At 37.7% G+C, this 20,536-nt stretch overlaps 1 protein-coding gene and 1 non-coding gene across 4 annotated transcripts in view; one reads left to right on the top strand and one right to left on the bottom strand.

The window, feature by feature from the left end:
- RTN4 (reticulon 4) overlaps positions 1-20,536 on the top strand; it is an 80,333-nt gene that overhangs the window by 24,224 nt on the left and 35,573 nt on the right. Inside the window, exon 1 of one of the 3 annotated variants that reach the window (XM_053588418.1) lies at positions 16,358-16,732. The exons of the other annotated variants lie outside the window; for them this stretch is intronic. Coding sequence (XP_053444393.1) covers positions 16,699-16,732 — 34 coding nt within the window. The 5' untranslated portion in view covers positions 16,358-16,698. Of the gene's footprint in view, positions 1-16,357; positions 16,733-20,536 lie in introns of those variants that run through there. 3 annotated transcript variants of the gene reach the window in all.
- Positions 1,893-1,998, bottom strand: LOC128585296 (small nucleolar RNA U13). The gene has a single exon (XR_008380011.1). It is a non-coding gene; the product is annotated as a small nucleolar RNA U13 (small nucleolar RNA).

The raw sequence follows: 20,536 nt of genomic DNA, 5'->3' as shown, positions 1-20,536 counted from the left end.
GAAGATTAGGACCTAGGCACAGAAGTCTTTGACAAAGGTCATGGAGACAACTGTCAGGGTAATAGAAGCAGTAAGGAAGGATAGAGACCAAGCCTTTTGCCCAAGGCCTGTGAAATGAATGTATGGAAGCAGCACTAGTGAACAGAGGGTATTAACCTCCCCCCTCCTCCCTGAGTTGTGTAGAGAATAGGAGAACTGTTGATAACAGCCTCAATTTATAAAGTTTCACAGAGAGAACAGTATCCAGAGGTTTTAGTGAAGGGGAGGTAATGTTCGTTAAAGAAGTTGAGAATAGGGGAGCTGGTTCACAGTGGAATGGGGGTTTTGAACAGCACAGCAAAGTGACTTAGGAAGAAACAAGTAAAATAAGGGAACAAGGCTCTGAGAAGTCCAGAGCAGTGTGGTGATGGTATTGGAAGTCCAGAGGAGCCTGGCGATGGTATTGGAAGTCCAGAGCAGTGCGGCGATGGTATTGGAAGTCCAGAGGAGCGTGGCAATGGTATTGGAAGTCCAGAGCAGTGTGGCGATGGCATTGGAAGTCCAGAGCAGCGTGGTGAGGTATTGGAAGTCCAGAGGAGCGTGGTGATGGTATTGGAAGTCCAGAGGAGCGTGGCGATGGTATTGGAAGTCCAGAGCAGTGTGGCGATGGTATTGGAAGTCCAGAGGAGCGTGGCGATGGTATTGGAAGTCCAGAGCAGTGTGGCGATGGTATTGGAAGTCCAGAGGAGCATGGTGATGGTATTGGAAGTCCGGAGCAGTGTGGCGATGGTATTGGAAGTCCAGAGTAGCGTGGTGATGGTATTTTGGGTAAAGAGCAAGGAGAAGCAAAATTTTTCCTTCCCTCCAGAGTCTTCCCATAACTTAAAGCCCACAGTCCTCTAGTAGATGGCAGCTCTCAGTACCTTCAGTATTTCAGTATTTCAGGAGTGAGCTGTTTCTTGGATTGATTTTGTTAAACTTAGAGATCTATTAATAGTTTTGAATTAACGGCAGTGACTTTGAAGGCTTAGTTGAGATGGCTGAAGAAGAAAGTGTAAGCAATGCTTAGGCGTCTTTTTAGAAAATAGTTTTTATGTCCTTTCTCTGAGAAAATAGTTATTCTTGCTTTTTGATATTACCTTTTTTGATATTAACTATCATAGCAACTCACTAGGGAATAGAGGAATTATTTGAATATGCCAAATGTGTGCATTCCACAAAAGTCTTGGGAAGGAAATTTAGTGTTTGTATGTGAATTTTTATCTTGGCTTTATAACTGACAATCACTTCATTTCTCTAGATGTCAGTTTCCTTTTCTATACAAGGAAGGGGTATAATTTCCTTGACTTAATTATAACAGGCATCTCTTACATGTAAACAAACACTACAGTAGGTTATCTTGGGAGCAAGGAGATGAAGACTAAGGCGAAGTCTTGCCGTCATGCAACTGTAAGTCAGCTGGTGGAGACAGACTAGTAAGGACATAGTGTTACAATGTGTATAGGCACTTCCTTCCTGAAAAGAGCAAGTTAAAAGTGTACCGAAGTCAAATGGAATAAAGTATAGCAGTGGACTGATAAAATGTAAGGGGGGGCGGTGCCTGTCGCTCAAGGAGTAGGACACCAGCCCCGTATATGGGGAGTGGTGGGTTCAAGCCCAGCCCTGGCCAAAAACTGCAAAAAAAAAAAAAAAAAAAAAGTAAGGGGGAATCTGTTCTCACTCAGGTGGCTTAAAAATTTCAAGATGCACTTAGGTGTTTTTAAAATATTTTCTGGGTCTTATTAATGTATACACATTTAAAAACTAAGAGCATCAATAAATATTAAATAATAACTAAGATATTAATTTCTTCAAGTTATTTATTATCTTTGTTTTCCTTTGAGTTTTCTTTTTGTGCGTGTGTGTTTTTCTCTTTTCAGAAGGAGGATATGCACTGGTAACAAGATTGACTCTTCGGGAGGCACATGTCACACATAAGCATGAAAACTCAGTCGTCACACTTATGAACTACAAAAGGATCATTGCTTGTTTTCTTAAGATGACATTTTTGTGGGCAGAATTCAGTTTTGGTTTGGGGAAGAAAGACTGATTTTGCAAGAGAGATGAATAAGTTATTATGTAGACATTGGTACTAACAGGATGAGGGGGTAAAATTTGTCAAGAAGATTAATGAATAGGTCTTCCTCCCTTGGTAAAGTAGTCTGTGAGAAACTATTTTTAATATTAGAATGTAAATGCTGACTTTTTTGTCTCAGTGCATAATTACCAGCATTCACTTTATTCTGTACTTTTATTACCTCATCATGTAGAGGAGTTTTTAATGATTTAGACCCAGAATTTCATATGTGTGTGTGTTTTTTTTTTTTTTTTTTGAGACAGAGTCTCACTTTGTCACCCTCAGTAGAGTGCTGTGGTGTCACAGCTCACAGCAACCTCTAATTCCTGGGCTTAGGCGATTCTCCTGCGTCAGCCTCCCGAGTGGCTGGGACTATAGGTGCCTGCCACAATGCCCAGCTATTTTTTTTTTTTTTTTTTTTGCGGTTTTTGGCTGGGGCTGTGTTTGAACCCACTACCTCTGGCATATGGGGCCAGAGCCCTACTCCTTTGAGCCACAGGCACCGCCCCAACACCCGGCTATTTTTTTTGTTGCAGTTCGGCCGGGGCTGGGTTTGAACCCACCACCCTCAGTATATGGGGCCAGCGCCCTACTCACTGAGCCACAGGCGCCACCCATTCATATGTGTTCTTTAATTAAAAAAAAAAAAAAATCTGTGGCCAGAGATTTATGCTTTGGGTACTTAGTTATTATTTACATTTTAGTTTTTCAATTTTCCATTCACATTAAAAATACAGTAAGAAAGGTCTAAGGTAAAATACTCTTAATACTTGCATACATTTATTCTGTATGTAGGCCAAAATGGTAAAACTTCCAAAAGTAATAGCTGGTAGGCAGCATTACCACATGACAATTGGAATGTTTTGTCAGATGCTGCATGAGGGTCTTGGTCTGCCGTAGGAACAACAGCTTAGAGGTGTGTGTAATGATTACTAGTAGAAGGTCTCCAGCACACACCAGGGAGAAAATCAGCTATCTCCCTTGGAATATTCTTCGTAAAAGAGATGATTCTGTGAAAGTTACAGATGATAAATACAAGTAGCATGCACAGATCTGTTGATTTATATAAATATGATTAAATGTTTTCCAGTTCTTGGTTTGGTGTATAATATGGCCAGTACTCGCTTGCAGCTAGGTGCATACATGGATTTGTGAACTGACCATGTGTGACCAAGAGCAAAGAAACATTTAGGTTTGTTCAGAAGTGAAAAATCAATCTATGCAAGAAGAAGAGTTTATGATACATTAGTTGCTAAATTCTCTCTGACTAGAATTAAGCAAAATTAAAAAAAAACCTATGGTATCATTTAGGAAGTATTTTAAAGCTAATAGCTTCCTTTAAATTAATTTTTTACATTTTATTTTATTTTATATTTTATTTTAGAGCAGAGTATGTCGCCCTTGGTAGAGTGCTGTGGCGTCACAGCTCACAACAACCTCCAACTCTTGGGCTTAAGCAATTCTCTTGCCTCAGCCTTGCAAGTAGCTGGGACTATAGGCTATTTTGGTTGTTGTTGCAGTTGTCATTGTTGATTTTAGCTGGCCTGGGCCACGTTTGAACCTGCCAGCCTCAATGTACGTGGCCAGCACCTTACCCACTGAGCTCTGGGTGACACCATAAATTTTTTTATATGGACATAACTTCAAACTTAAAAAGAAGTTGGAAAAATAAAAGTAGTATGAAGAGGCTCAGTGGCTAGGGCGCTAGCCACATATACCGGAGCTGGTGGATTTGAATCCTGCCTGGGTCTGACAAACAACATTGACACTGCAACCAAAAAATAGCCGGGCGTTGTAGTGGGTGCCTGTAGTCCCAGCTACTTGGGAGGCTGAGGCAAGAGAATCGCTTAAGCCCAGGAGTTGGAGGTTGCTGTGAGCTGTGACTCCATGGCATTCTACAGAGAAGTGAGACTCTGTCTCCAAAAAAAAAAAAAGGAAAAAAAATAGTGTGAAGAATGTATCAGACCCTTCGACTAAATCTACCTATTAATGTTTTACCCTATTTGCTTTGTGATCTATAGATACACCTTGTGGCCTTTTATTCTAAATACTTCAAATAGGGATATTCTTGTTCACAACCTCAGTATGGTTGTTAACTTCAAAAATTCGCATCGATAGAATATCTCTTTTTTTCTTTTTTGTTTTTTGGAGACAGTGAGACTCTGTTGCCTGGGCTGGAGTGCCATGGCTTTTGCCTAGCTCACAGCAACCTTAGACTCCTGGGCTCAAGCAATCCTAGCTACAACATGTAGCTAAACCCTCCCCTCCTTTCATTTTCTTTCTCTTTCCTCTCACTCCTCTCTTCCCTCCCTCCTTTCTTTCTCTTTTTTCTTTTCTTTCTTTCTTTTGACAGGGTCTGTCTTTGCCCTGGCTGGTCTTGACCTTCTGACTTCCATTGGTCCTCCTGCCTCAGCCTCCCTGAGTGCTGGCATTACAGGCATGAGCCACCATGCCTGGGCCATAGAATACTTTTTTAAGATCTACCATCTGTGTTCTAGTTTTGTTAGTTAACCTAATAATGTCTTTTGTCTCCCTCTAAGATGCAGTTTAGGGCCAGACATTGTGTTTAGTTGTCATGTGTCTTTTGGCGTTTCAATCTGAAATATATCCAATCCTTAAAATAATTTTTTAATTGACACATGGTAATTGTGTATATTTATGGGGTACATAAGGATGTTTTGATGCATATAACATATAGCGATCAGATCGGGTAGTAAACATCCATTATCTCAAACATTTATCATTTTTTAATGCTGGGAACATTCAGTATCTTTCTAGCTATTTCAAACTATATATTGTTGTTAACTATAATCATCTTATAGCACTATTAAACATTAGAGCTTATTCCTCCTATCCATCTACAATTTTGTATCCTTCCACAAATTTCTCCCTACCCTTCCCAATCTCTAAATATTCTCTGTTTACTTCTATGGGATCCAACTTTTTTTCTAGCTTTCATATGTGAGTAAGAACATTCAGTGTTTAATTTTCTGTTTCTGACTTTTCTCACTTAACCTAATGTCCTCCATGTTGTCATGAACGATGGGATTTTATTCTTCCTCGTGGCTGAATAGTGTTCCATTTTATGTATATAGCAAACTTTGTTTATCCATTTATCTGTTGTGGGACATCTAGGTTGGTTCCATATCTTGGGTGTTGTGAATAGTGCTGCAGGAAACATGGAGGTGCAAATGTCTCTTTGATACAATAATTTCCTTTCCTTTGGATAAATGCCCAGTAGTGGGACTGATGGATCATCTTTTGTAGTTTTTTTGAGGAACCTCCATGCTATTCTCCTTAGTGGTCTTACTAGTTTGCTTGGTTACTGCTGGTATATAAGAGCTCCCCTTCTGTGAGTCCTCTCCAGCATTTGTTATTTTTTTGTCTTTTTGGTAATAGCCATCTTCACCAGGGTGAAATGATACCTCATTTTGGTTTTGATTTGCATTTCCCTGATGATTAGTGAGGCCAAACATTTTAAAATACATATTTTTTGCCATACATATGGTGTGTGCGTGTGTATGTGTAAGAAATATGTGTTCAGATCATTTGCCCATTTTAAAATTAGATTGTATTTTGCTGTTGATTTTTTTAGTTATATATTCTGGATATTAATTCCCTGTTGGATCAGTTTTCTCTCATTGTGTTGATTGTCTTTTCATTCTGTTGAAAGCTGTACAAAAGCATTTTAAGTTGATACAATCTTACTTCAAAATTTTTGCTTGTGTTGCCTCTCCTTTTGAGTTTTTGTTCAGAAGAGGGTCCTAAAGTATTTTCCCTATGTTTTCTTCCAGTAGTTTTATTGTTTCGGATCTTACATTTAAGTGTTTGATTTGAGTTGGTTTTTGTATAGGGTGAAAAGTGGGCATCTAGTTTTTTTTTCCCCAGTAAATAAGAGGCGGCATTTTAGTGGACAGGGAAATGTGATTGGCATAGCGAAGACCGAGATACGAAGTAAACATTGCTACTTTACCTCCAGTCTTCACCTTCAACAGCCTAAAGAACACAGAATAACAGTGTTGCTTAGTTCTGAGACAGTGAAAGGATTTCCTTAGTATTTAAATATATTCACATAACCAGTAATATACATTTTTTTTTCTTTTTGGAGACAGAGTCTCAGGGTGTTGCCCTGGGTCGCGTGCCGTGGTGTTATCATAGCTCGCAGCAACCTCAAACTCTTGGGCTTAAACAATCCTCTTGCCTCAGCCTCCTGAGTAGTTTGGGACTATTGGTGTGTGCCACTAAGCCCTGCTAGGTTTTTTGTTTTTTGTTTTTTCCCTTTCTTTCTGTTTTTATTAGAGATGGGCTCTCACTCTTGCTGGTGCTGGTCTGGAACTCCTGAGCTCAGGCAATCCACCTGCATTGGTTTCCCGGAGTGTTGGGATTACAGGAATGAGCCATTGTGCCTGGCCAGTAAAAATCTTAACATAAAAACAATCTTCCGTAGGTTTTGAGATGGCAGTTTACCATCCTTGTGAAAAGTTGAACATTATTAATTACATCCAGTCATGTCTTTAGAAGGGGAAAACAGTGATAGCATTTACTAAATTGGAATTACTATCAGAATTCAAAAACCAATCATATTCATTTAACCACAAGGCAGTCTTTTTTGTAGAGACAGTCTCACTTTATCGCCCTCGGTAGAATGCCATGGTGTCACACAGCTCACAGCAACCTCCAACTCCTGGGCTTAAGCGATTCTGTTGCCTTAGCCTCCCGAGTAGTTGGGACTACAGGTGCCCACCCACAAGGCCTGGCTATTTTTTTGTTGCAGTTTGGCTGAGGCCAGGTTTGAACCCACCACGCTTGGTATATGGGGCCGGCACCCTACCCACTGAGCCACAGGTGCCACCCACCATAGAGCAGTCTTAGTTAAATCAGGACTGTCTAAATATTCTGTCATTCATTCGTGGTATGAATGCTGATGTATGAGGCCAATTAAATTATGGTACCCTGAGGTATTTCCGTTTTGTAATAAGGTGATGGCCATGAGGAGGATCATTTTTGTTCCAGGGTTGTGCTTCCTGGGATTCTCCAAATACTCCATCAGTGTATCCTCTCCCCAGGTGATGCCTCTGTTCTTTTTTTTTTTTTTTTGTGGAGACAGAGTCTCACTTTATCACCCTCCGGTAGAGTGCGACATAACTTCTTATTTATATTACTTGTTATCTGATCCTACAGCACACAACAACCTCCAACTCTTGGGCTTAAGCGATTCTCTGGCCTCAGCCTCCCAAGTAGCTGGGAGTACAGGCGCCCACCACACGCCTGGCTATTTTTTTGTTGCAGTTTGGCTGGGGCTGGGTTTGAACCCACCACCCTTGGTATATGGGACTGGCGCCCTACCCACTGAGCCACAGGCGCCACCCAATGCCTCTGTTCTTATCGGCTTATGTAGGAGAAGCCAGGGGCCTGACCTGTCTTCCCAAAGAGACGATGGAGATTTGGCCTAGACTTGTGCTTGCCACTCTTTTCCACAGTGTGGCGTGGGACAGACTCCTGGACAAAAATCTTCTTGTTTTTCTCAACATCACCCATGTTTAATTCTCTCTTTGGTTGCTGAGGCTCTGAAGGTTCCTGGTCAAAGCTAGATGTCCTGTGCTCTCTAGTTTGCACAGGGTTTATTCTTTTTTTCTTAATTTTATACTTTTCTGTTTTTTCTTAAAGCGAGAACCACCAACACATTTATTTACTTATTCGATCCTTTGATACGTGTAAAATAGTTGTAGGTGCTTTTCCCATGTCACTATAATAAATAAACTTGTAAAAGAACAGCTCAAGATTTGTTTGCAAATTCCCACCCCTTCAACCCTATTTAAGATTAAATGTGTATAGTCAAATCCTTTACTTAAATTAGTTACTTAAATTAGTTCTCCCTCCCTTTACCCCACCTTCTTTGTGGTTATAATATTCATTTGAAATACAGTTAGGTTCATTTGTTTCAGATTTTTCTACCCTTCTTCATTTAGGAGATTTTATAGTTGAGAATTTTCAAAGGCTGAGAAAAACTGAATTCTTCCCATTTTACCTGGAAAGGAAAGATTACCATTTATGGAACTAAGCATGAGACACTTTCACATGGTTATTTCATTTAGTCTTCTGAGAGGAGGAACTGTTTTATAGATGGTACACCTAAAACCCAAAGCTAAGGATGTTAAATATAAACTTTCTAAAGATAATACAGCAAATTACATAATAAGCATAATAATTTTGATCTACCATGTTCCCAACATTAGGCTAACTTCTTATTTCTATTATTTGTTACCTGATTTTCAGCAGATGAAGAACTTGTGATTCTAAGCCAGGTTTTGTTGCTTTCTCAGTTATCTCCCGGTTTTGCAATGAGCAGTTACCGTCCTCCCTTTTAGCAGACTGCTACCTTCATTATATACCTGTTGTATTGGACCATCAAGCAACACAACGCTTGAATTTTGAAGAAGTCAAGAAAGTAGGTTGCCACCTGTATTTTCTCGTGGATTCTTCCATAGGTAGGGATATCAGAATTAAGGTAACATTCTTTCACCTCCACGTGAAGACAATAATCTATTGTGGTAGACAGTTGCTATCTGTTTATATTGTTGGTAGGCTGTTTAATGTGAGATGCTAATGCCTCCCATCCGGACCACTGAGATCTTTTAGTTCATCATAGTGATTGCATAATGTGTGTTTGTTGTTACTTGATTTGCCACGAATGAAAATATTCAGTGCATAATCAAAATATTGATTATGTTTTGCTGACCTGTTGAAACTGGTTTGTAAAGTGTAAACCAACTACAGGGCCCAGCACGGTGGCTCCTGCCTGCAATCCTAGCACTCTTGGAGGCCGAGGCAGGTAGATTGCCGGAGCTCACAGGTTGGAGACCAGCTTGAGCCAGAGTGAGACCTTGCCTCTAAAAAAGTAGCCAGGTGTTTTGGTGGACACCTGTAGTCCCAGCTACTTGTGAGACTGAGGCAAGAGAATCACTTGAGCCCAGGAGTTTGAGGTTGCTGTGACAAGGGCGACAAAGTGAAACTCTGCCTCCAGAAAAACAAACAAACAAACAACTACAAGTTGATTATTCATTGTATATAAACCATGTGACAATTCAGAATTAAGCAAGTACCATTGTGTAATAAAAGAACTCACTTTAAAAAGGCCCATTTATCTACGTAAAGAATGTAAAAATATCCTTCATATACTTATATATTCATGATTGAGATCATTCTTTTGATATTTTTATGACTTAAGATATATTATTAATTTAAAAACTCTATGTAGCCTTTGAGGGTTCTTACTAAAAGCATTGTGATACTAAGGACCAATATTTGGATTAAGATATATTTTTAGTGAGCAGATGTATTTAGAACACTTGATAGTTTTTAGTTCAACTTTATTATGGTAAGCAGTTAATCTGATAGAACTAAAAACTTTACTCTGAAAAATTAAAATGTTTAACAAATGGAGTAACCTTATTAATAAAGGAAAGATTATATTTGTTTTTTTTTAAAGTGAGGATTTACTTAGTGTTTACTATAGGCAGCACAGTTGAAAATAAATACGTACCATGAAAGATAGATACCACTAAATATAATGCAGTTAAAAGAACTTAATTTGGGCGGCACCTGTGGCTCAATGGAGTAGGGTGCCGGCCCCATATGCCCGAGGTGGCGGGTTCAAACCTAGACCTGGCCAAAAACTGCAAAACAAAAAGAAAAAAAGAACTTAATCTGGAGTATTTTACAGACCTGGGTTCTAATACTCACATTTTCACTGATTAACTGTATGGCCTTTGGCACATGTTTTAATCTATTTGAACTTCTGTAATTTTAGTAGTAAGAATTTCTCTCGGGGAAAGAGGGGAGAAGAAAAGAATGCTCCCAAGGCCTTGCTGACTGTCAGTAAAGTCAGTTTGTAGAGCAGTCTACAGTATAACATATGCCCATTGTATAAATTTAAGGAATACATAGAAACATTGAGATAAGAAATTTGTGAATCATATCGGCCAGACATAACCATTGTTAATATTTTAAAATATATTATTCTAGTCTATTTTCATTGTATACAGGTATTTTTATGAATATAATGAAAAATAAGTGTTTTACAAAATTGGGATTATATTGTATATACTATTTACAAGCTCTTTAAGAAGTTCAGCACTATCTCATATAATACAAACATTACCATGTCTATTGATTTTTTTTTAGTATTTAGGGTTAGTATTTAGTATGTATATATTATAATTTAATCACTTTGCTATTGTTGGATCTTTAGATTATTTCTGACTTTTTAACTTACAATAAAGCTGTTATTAGCCCCTTCATAATAAAAATGTTTTGCATATCTCTGAATTCACTTCTCTGCCTGTTGGATAAGGTCAAGTGTAGCGTATCTCTGAATTCTTTTCTTAAATTTCTAGAAATAAAAGCCTGAGTAATGGGTTATGAGCATTTTATTGGCCACCAGAAAAGTTGTACTAATTTCACCTCTATAACAGAGTAAGAAAACACCTATTTCCCTACCACTACCAGCAATTGATATTATTTATTTTCTTGGATAGATAATATCTCTGCATTATACAAAATTCAAAAAGTATGACAGTAATACTTCCTTTCTGTTGCCTAGCCACCTACTGCTCCTTCTCAGAGTTACTTGTGACTTATATTTTAATTATTCAGATACTGTGTACTTGGTAGTTTTAGAAAGCTTTTATGAGTTTAGTGGTGCAGCTGGTATCCTGTTAGTTTGAGCTTTGTTAGTGAATGTGAGATGTTGGCTATTTGTATGTCTTTTGTACTTTGCTTGTTGCCCGTTTTTAAATTTAGGTGTTTATTTTTTTTTCCTGATTCTATTAAAGTTCTTTATATATAAAGGATGTAAACTCTTGTGTTACAGGTTTCCCTCAGTATTCTAAAAGACTTTTTATTTTAGTTTATATTTTAGCGAACACTTTTCAATTTTCAGAAAGGAAAATTTGTACCTTAGAATTTACTTACTTATAGTTTTATTTTTACATTTAATTCTGGTCTATTAAAATTGACTTTGGCTTCTAGTTAGATATCATTTTATCCCATGTGTCTTTTTTGGTGGTGGAGTTGTTTTCCTATTCCCATCACATACCCTGATCTAGTTCCCTATTGCGAGGTGACAGTCCCGTGGGAGAGCATGGTCTTTGTCAGATTGCCCACCTTGATGGGGTGATCAACTGTAGATTGTGGGTATTGGTGCCATCTAGTGTTGTAAATAGAAACCAAGGCTGCTGAATGATCTGTGTTTGTCCATATAGAATAATTTCAGTTGGAGAGAGAAATTTAGTGAGCTGCGGATACGTTTCAGACTAACAAATGACTTTTAAATTGGTTTTATTAACAATTTTGAATATTGACATCCTGTACTGAATCAAACAAATGCTTGAATCATGCTATTATATTAAACATTATGAAATTAGACCTTAAAGATTCTTCCAAACCTGTGCACTAATTATAAAACATTTGAAGTTTAAAAGGATCTGTTCAGAGCCTAATGACTACTAATTTTTGGCTTCTGAATTTAAAGATGCTTCTTCTTAAGGGATCTTTATGTATTTATTGTATAATCTAGGAGGTCAGCATCCTATTCATTTCATTGAGTAGTATCACTTTCAGTTTCTTTCTGTGGATTTTAGCATTCATTTTTAGCAGCTTATGTGAAATTGTTTATAGATTTTCTCATTTTAACTTGCTGTCATTGATTTTTGTAGACTAAAATTTCTTAAGATTTAATTCAATAGTTAATGTTGAAGTACTGTAATTTAGTCCATAGAGGGCATTATAGTACAGCATATGGTAGGATTTTTTTATTCAGCAGTGAAACATGTTTAATTTGATACTTTTATGTAACTCAGAATAATTTGAATTTTGAAAAAAGTTCAAAACTACTGCGTAGCTATTATTCTTTCTTATTTTAAACAGCTTCCTATTCTCCATGACTGGAAAGTAGAAGTAATTATTTTAGCTATCAACAGCAGTATATTGTAAGCAGTCTCGGTTTTAGATAGTAGCACTTTGAATCAGATGACCATTTCTTTCCCACCTTCTTCCTCTTGCATCTCTAAATGTTGTAAAGAAAACAAAGCAAAATAAAAACTTTTCTTCCTTGGGTTCAGAAGCAGAGTAAGGAAAGAAATATCTTAGAAGAGCTGACTGAGGTGGACTTTACTGCCAGACTTGTTTGCTGCCTGTTCTGAAATAGCTCTCTCCTGTCCGAAATCTTGCCAATTAGATACAAGCCAACAAGAAAAAACCTCCACACATACTGTTTCTGTGTAGTAATTGATTTAATCATAATTTTCCTATAGACGAGGTAATTGTACTAAGAAAACAAGAGTTTTGGTTTGAGATGTGATAAGAGAAACAATGTAGGTGAGTTTAGAAGATAGTACTCTTTGGGAAGGAGTTAGGGATATGCTTGGGGAGATTTTTGTCTTTGGTTATTGTCATGGTTGGATAAGGGAAGACCGGGGATATGGACACTGAGGACTCGGAACTGCCAAATAGGAACTTTGAAAAGTTTATTTCAGAAGTTCTCTGTAAGGCTGATTTTGAAGTCAGGAAAAGGAGAGTCCTTCCTTCCTTCCCCCATCCACCTCCTTACACACACACTATGCCGCAGGGCTTGGAGTTAAGGCAGCACTGTTATTTACTTGCATTCTAAATAAAGGCGTTTTCTGTGCCCTAACCTTTGGGAGACTTTATTTTTATGGGAAAATTGGTCCTGTCTCGAATAATCAGAATGTCATTTTGGGACGTAGGTAATCTACTTGAAAATTGTCCCTGAAAGAATTTTTCATTTTTTAAAGCAAAATGTTAAGTATTTGAAGGAAAACAAGATAAATGAAGGTAAGTTTTTAACAGATTAGTGCCCCTCTTTTATTTGACCCATTAAGTTGGGCTCCAGTGTGGAATAGGACCAATAAATTATATATATATATATATAAATTTTCCTCTGCTGGAGAATGATAAAACTACATGTACAGCAAGGACAGCAGTCTGTGTGTGTGATTGGCGGGGGTGGGCGAGTCCTGTTGCTTTAAATTAAATGACTTGTTATTTGTGCTTTCTTAGATGTGTCTTATATGTCTTAGTCCCTTATAGCTGATTGTTGTTTTTAGCATCATTATAGTAAATAACATTTATATAGTGTGTGCTTTTTATCAGGCAATGTCCTAAAGGCTTTTGCGTACACTAACTCACATTCCTTATGATAAACATAGCCTCTGTGGCTTTGTATTTTTAACAAATTTGTCTCAAATCCGTTTTTCAAACTTAAAACACTTTTTTTTGCTTAGCTTATCAAACTTAAAACAACTCTAGTTGAAGAACTTTCTAAGAAAGAATTGGGCAGAATGTCAATTGATTTTTCACGAGTTAGTTTTTCCTAAACACTTACAAAGACAATAAAAATGAATTAGATATCACTATGTAGGGTAGAAATGCTTACTGAACATTAGGGTTCCCATTTTGAGTTTTTAATCTGCTAGGGGTGCTATTAAGTGTGTTTAATGTTCAGATGAGTGAAATTTGTTAAAAACATTCTGTGCTCTCATGCTAACACAATTATCAACACAGAAGACTTCTGTGACCAAATGTAGGGTATGGGGGCTTCTTTCCACCACTAAGTGAGCAGTCACTTCTGCAGCAGACACCAACTGGGTGTCCTCCAAGTTAACAATACCTGGCCACAGTGTCAGAGCCCACAGGTTGCGTGCTCAGTCTTACAAGACTACCCCCTTCCCACCAGTCACAAGTTTGGGTCTCCAGAACTCTGTAACCAACTGGCTTCAAGTAGGGCTTCCCATGACTCCCTCTCTTGGGGTTTGATTAATTTGAAAGAGCAGCTCACAGAACTCAGAGAATCACTTATGTTGACCAGTTTATTATAAATGATATGTGTTAGGAGATGCTTAGGGTGAAGTATGGGGAAACTTCCATAAGTTCAGATACCTGGAAGCTTTCTTTTTTTTTTTTTTTTTTTTTGCGTTTTTTGGCCAGGGCTGGGTTTGAACCCACCACCTCCCACCTCCGGCATATGGGGCCAGTGCCCTACCCCTTTGAGCCACAGGCACTGCCCCATCCTGGAAGCTTTCTGAACTCTGTCCTTTGGGCCTTTTATTGAGACTTCATTGGTTGTCCGTGATTGAAGCATGGACAACCCTGTTGAAATATAATTGGGCAAAGGGTGTGATCTACACCCAGCAAGTCCTGACTGTTCTGATTCTTCTTGGCTCGGTGTGCAGCCTGCCTGCCTTCAGGGTATGGCATGGGATCTTCTCTGAAATGAGGTTGACCCACCATCAGATTAGAGTCCTTGCAAATAGGCAGGTGAAAGGAGGATAGTAGAAGGTCACAGAAGCTCTGTTTACTCTAACAAGGGTTATGGGAGTTAGGAGTCCAGAACCGTGGATGAAATCGTGTATATTTATACAAAAATAATATTGCAGTGGATATATCTTATTACATATTCTTGCCACGCATACTATTAAAAAGTGTTAGATCAAATAGTTATCATAGAAGGTGTAAGTTGTATAAATGCAATTTAATAAATACTTTTTTATTTTTTTTCTTTAGAGACAAGAGTTTTACTTTATTGCCCTTGGCAATAAAGAGTCACAGCTCACAGCAACCTCCAGCTCTTGGGCTTAGGCAATTCTCTTGCCTCAGCCTCCTGAGTAGCTGGGACTACAGGCTCCCGCCACAGCGCCCGGCTATTTTTGTTGCAGTTTGGCTGGGGCCAGGTTTGAACCTGCCACCCTCCGTATATGGGGCCCGTGCCCTACTCACTGAGCCCCAGGTGCCGCCCTAATAAATGCCTTTATTTCAAGAAACTTTCTCCTAATAGTGTGGTCATCTCTGACTTGAAAATAGTGTTAGGGTGCTATATTCAAGTACTTTATTCTAATGTTATTTTTCAGCCTTAAGCTTTAAGAGATTTGTTATTAGAAAATACTATCCTGGAAGTATTTTGTACGTACTAAATTGTTTGAGACTTCAGACTGTTAAATGAAATGGCCAGACATTTCCAAGCCATGGAAACAGGGTTCTCAAAGTTATGCAATGGTTCAGTGAATAAAGTTAAAAGTTAAATATTAACTCTTGAGCTGAAAATACTGGATTCTCTTTTAAAACCACTTTCATTATGTTTGGAGTTAAAAGAGGAGGATGGGGAAAGAAAAAAGTCACTGGTTTCAGGCCACTGCTGATAGTAAAGATTTTGTAGGGTTCTGCAGTCCACACAGGTTATTTCATTGTAGCTAGACAGTCTTATGAAGTGTGTACTTTTCTACATAGGCTGTATATCTTAGAATACTCTGGCTATAAGCATTATTTTATTTTTTTTTGCAGTTTTTTTTTTTTAGGTTGGGCTGGGTTTGAACCTGCCACCTCCGGCATATGGGGCTAGTGCCCTACTCCTTTGAGCCACAGGTGCCACCCCGGCTATACGCATTTTTAAACATTTTAGCTGATTTGTTGTTATTGCCTTTTCTGCCTAGGTATATACATATTAACATCAGATAAACTGGTTGTGTTGGGCGGCGCCTGTGGCTCAAGGAGTAGGGCTGTGGCCCCATATACCCGAGGTGATGGGTTCAAAACCGGCCCTGGCCAAAAAAAAAAACAACAACAATAAAACTGGTTGTGGAACATTAGTAAAGACACTGTACTGAAATGAATGCCAGTTTTGTAAAGTTGAAAGAATTTTAGAAATGCTTTACATAGATTTGATTTTGTATTTATTAGTAAAAGTTTAGTTTGCTTTTATGTTATTTTCCCAAGGCAAATGATATAATTAGCATGTGAGTATTTTTCCTCAAGCTGAGAATCTATTAATAGTGTCTGTGGTGATACCTAATAAATATTTATTGGACAGTTGGAGCAAGTGATGATTAAGAATAAGTATATATTTATAGGTCTTTGGATATCCCTAATTATAAAAGAGGAAAAAAGATTAGAAAGATTAAATTGCTGAAATTAAGAACTTTTTTCTACTAAAGTAATATATCCAAAAAAATTAACATTTTGACTGTGATTTTCTGCTCATACCCTCATATTGATGCAAAATGCTGGCTATTTTAAGCCTTGATAAAATTTGGAGAAAGTAAGAAGAGACTCATCATCTTTAACCACTAATTTTAGAGTTTTAAACTGAAAACCAGCAGCATAATTCAACCATCTTCTTTTAAAAAAGAACACAATTGCATATGGCTTTTAAATTCATAGCTTTGTTGTAAGAACAAAGCTCTTACAAAGCCCTCTTTTTCTTTCTTTGGTAGTCTGCCCCTCCCCTGGCAAATGCAGCCCCTTTTGGTAAGAGCAACAGGCGAATGACTAGAAGGATCAACAGATAGAAGAGAGGCATTAATGCCTGAGTATTAGTAGCCTAGTTACAGATGGCACTGCGTCAGATTGCTCCACGCCCAGAAGACGTCAGGTGACTTCAGCCCTTGCTGCAGTGGTGCAGCAGAGGAGACTGCAGGCTTCAGGGAGGAAACGGGTATCTCATGTCTCGGGGAGTAGATTTTTGCAGTTACACCTTTTCTGTTGGTATGCATAATTGATAATTGCAGCTGGAGGGCAGATTGTGACAAGAGATGGACGGTCAGAAGAAAAATTGGAAGGACAAGGGTATATCTGGTTTTTACTCTTCTATTCTGTTTTTACACGTGAAAAATAATATTTTTCTATGAATAATAAGCCTTGCAATTTAGATATGTTTTGGATTGAAATTGAAACCTATGAAGGGTTTAAGGCTAAAGGATTTAAACAGCTATCTTACATGTATTTTTACATGTGGTTAGATACTAGGAAATGTCGTGCAGTTCTGTTTCACTGGCATTTTGTTCAGCCTTTTCTTTAGTCTTTTCAATCCTGTCTTTTAGGTTCTTCTTATTTTCTAATCCTATACATTTTAAACAGTATAGGTCTCAGATGTCATTTGTGGGTTGCTTTGGTGTGATAAATATACATTGCTGTTTTTGTTTTGTATTTCATAATGAGATATTTTCTGTGACTAAGAATTTATAAAAAGCTTACTTGGTATAGTTGAAATTCTATCCAAAGGTTTGTAGGTAGCAAGATACCACGTTTTGCAATAAGCCTCTTTTCTTCTTTGGAACCTTACTTGAACCTTTAAAATTGTTAGCAACTGCCTTTTATTCAGATTATATTTATGTATCTTGAAATTGTTTAAATTATACACAGTATAATTACCCAGTAGTTTTAAGTGCATGTCTATATTTAAGTCACTAACCTTTGTCCTTGTAATAACCAATCAGTGATTTTGATCCCTTTTCCTCCCCCTTGAAAGCCCAGATCCCTTCAAATCTCAGTGGATCATTGTGTAAGAATTTAAGCCTATAAGTGGTAAAATGCAGACTGGAATGAATATTTTTAAAATATTTTATAGTGTAGATGGTTAAAGGTACCTTTAAAAAAAGAGAGAAGGTCATGGGTAGTGTATCTGAGCACTTATAATACATTTTCTTAAAAATTATTAGAGCTATTTTTAAAGTATCCTAAGTAGGCATTCCACATATGCATTTTTTCCCCAGCTACATTCAGGTTTTGAAATTTAAAAAAATATATATTATTTCCTTCAAGAAGCAGTATTGGTGGTAATATTTCTATAAGCAATATGTGGAACTAATTATAGTAACTTTTACAACATTCTTTTAAAAATTTGTTCAATAAAGATGTAGGGGAAAGAAGAGTTTAAGAGAGTTCATACTGAGACATTGGAACGATTTTATATATAGTTGCAACTTAAAGAACAGAAAACAATATAGCTTTGGATTTTTAACTTTATGGTTTCTTAACACGTGAGCTTAATAAAGACAAAGATCTTTATTTCATCATCCTTTTAGCTATTAGCAGTACACTGCGAAAGATGAATTGATATGCTATAGCTTTTGCTAAATAAAAATGATACTTGGGATAACAAAACAATAAATATAGGCTTTAAAAATAGATGAAAAGTCATCAGGGCTCATTTTGCAACTATTAAGGCACTGTTTTAATAATTTAAATCATAGAACATTTAATAACCTTGAGGTCTTAATTTGTTGAAATAATTTGGGGATATTTAGAGATAGGAGAAATTAAGATCCAGAGTAGCTCCTATTTTGCCGGAGATTTATGTGATTATTTTTGAACAGCAAATATAAAATCAAATTCGCTCCTGAATATCTCTGGGGAATCCTCAGTTGTATATAAGTGGAATGGCCTACTATGTTCTAGTGCTTGTCTTTGGCTGTTTTGGTCAAGTAAGACTAACTACTTATTTCTCTGATTCAGTGGTTGAGTTAATGTTGTAGATTATAGAGTAAGCTTTAAATTGGAAATCACTGAGAAGCTGCAGCTACTATGGAGTTTTTCTCCATTTAAAAAAAAATGTGTTTTGGGTGGCGCCTGTGGCTCAGTGAGTAGGGCGCCCGCCCCATATGCCGAGGGTGGCGGGTTCAAACCCAGCCCCGGCCAAACTGCAACAAAAAAATAGCCGGGCGTTGTGGCGGGCGCCTGTAGTCCCAGCTGCTCGGGAGGCTGAGACAGGAGAATCGTGTAGGCCCAGGAGTTGGAGGTTGCTGTGAGCCGTGTGACGCCATGGCACTCTACCCGAGGGTGGTACAGTGAGACTCTGTCTCTACAAAAAAAAAAAAAAAAAATGTGTTTTAATAGAGGAAGGAACATAATCTAGTGTAAATTTTAAAAATATATTTAGGCCCACCCCTAGTACAGTATGATGGAAGAGAGAGCTCAGATTTCAGTGCTTTTAAAAAGGTGGTTGGTTTTTTCATGTTTTGTTTCCTGAATAACTGGTAGGTAATTAAGGCGTTTGATCTTTCAGACAAAAGTCAATATTAATAATTTGTATTCTTTTATATATTTTCTGTTGTTTCTTAGTAGGATTCTTTTTTTTTTTGTAGAGACAGAGTCTCACTTTTTTGCCCTCAGTAGAGTGCTGTGGCATCACAGCTTACAGCAACCTCCAACTCCTGGATTTAGGCGATTCTCTTGCCTCAGCCTCCCCAGTACCAGGGACTACAGGCGCCTGCCACAATGCCTGGTTATTTATTTATTTATTTATTTATTTATTTTTGTTAACAGTTTGGCCGGGGCTGGGTTTGAACCCCTCACCTTTGGTACATGGGGCCGGCGCCCTACCAACTGAGCCACAGGCTCTGCCCTCTCAGTAGGATTCTTATGACCAATGAAATTTATATAGTATTTGATTATTTCGGGTTATGGAAAACTTTGATAAATTAAGGTAAGAGATTTTGAAGAGCTTAAAATAGGAAGGAATGTATAAGTTTGGGTGGAGTGAGAGAATGATACAACCACTGAAAAGATACAGTTGAGACAATGGATAAGAACTTTCGGATAGAACAGAATATATAGGACAGTAGTTGAAAGATAAGATTGGTATGGTCAAGGAGTATGGAAGATTTGGTTTCTTCAGTGTTATCCGTAGATGAAAATCATCTAATGGTTCTTAAAAACAGATTCCTGAGATCCTGATCTACCGCATCAGATTTTATAGGACCTGGCAATCTGTTTATTAAGTGTCCTGCTGTAGTTCATGTTATAATTGGGTAAATTTGAGAAACACTGACCACGGTTTTTATGTCTCAGGTATATTTTGTTTTTGGAATAAGAAACTTAGCCTTTTTGGTCTTCTTCATATATGTAATATCTAGGGTTCCAATTTTGAGATTCTCTGGTTTTTATGAAGGTACCCTGGGGTAGACTGCAGAAGACATTGGGTTTTGAGTATTATCAGAAAAGAAATAAAAAGCCTTTGGAAGTTTTAAAGTAGAGGATGATAAATGACAGCAGTCTGAAAGACTGGTTTGGGGGGTACCATACGAGATCTATTGGAGAAGAACAACCCAAAGGCAGACCAGAGGGGATGGTTGTACTTGTGCCCAGATTTAAAGCAGACAGGCTTGAATTTGGCCTGAAATAGGGATGAAAAGGAAGTGACAGATTTGAGAAACTCAAGGAAGGAATACTTGACACTTTGGTATAGATTTGCAGGGTGAGGGAGTTGAGTGAAACATTTATCAGTAGAAATAGAGCTAACGTAGATAGAAAAATGCCAAGTTGGGTGTTAGACACATTGAATTTGAAGCAACGATAGAACATCTGTGAAGCTTAGAGAAATGATAGGTTTAAGGATAAAGAATTGGGAGTCAAATGCAAAGTGAGACAGGTGATTACTGTTAGGAGTTTGCATAGAAAGAATTGAAGATAGGAAAGCATAAAACTTACATTTGGGGATATGCTGCTCCAGGAAAGATGAGGAAGTTATAGTCAGAGCAGTAAAAGAAGCATGAGAGGCTAGTTTCACTGATATTAATGGGGATGAGTAAATGCCATAGAGAAGCTGGTTAATATGAAGATTGAGAAATGGATGTGTGAATCCTGTGGTGT

The sequence above is a fragment of the Nycticebus coucang genome, chromosome 4 (assembly GCF_027406575.1).
Source record: "Nycticebus coucang isolate mNycCou1 chromosome 4, mNycCou1.pri, whole genome shotgun sequence".
NCBI classification, from domain to species: Eukaryota; Metazoa; Chordata; class Mammalia; order Primates; family Lorisidae; genus Nycticebus; species Nycticebus coucang.
This window is presented reverse-complemented; position numbering and strand designations above follow the sequence as displayed.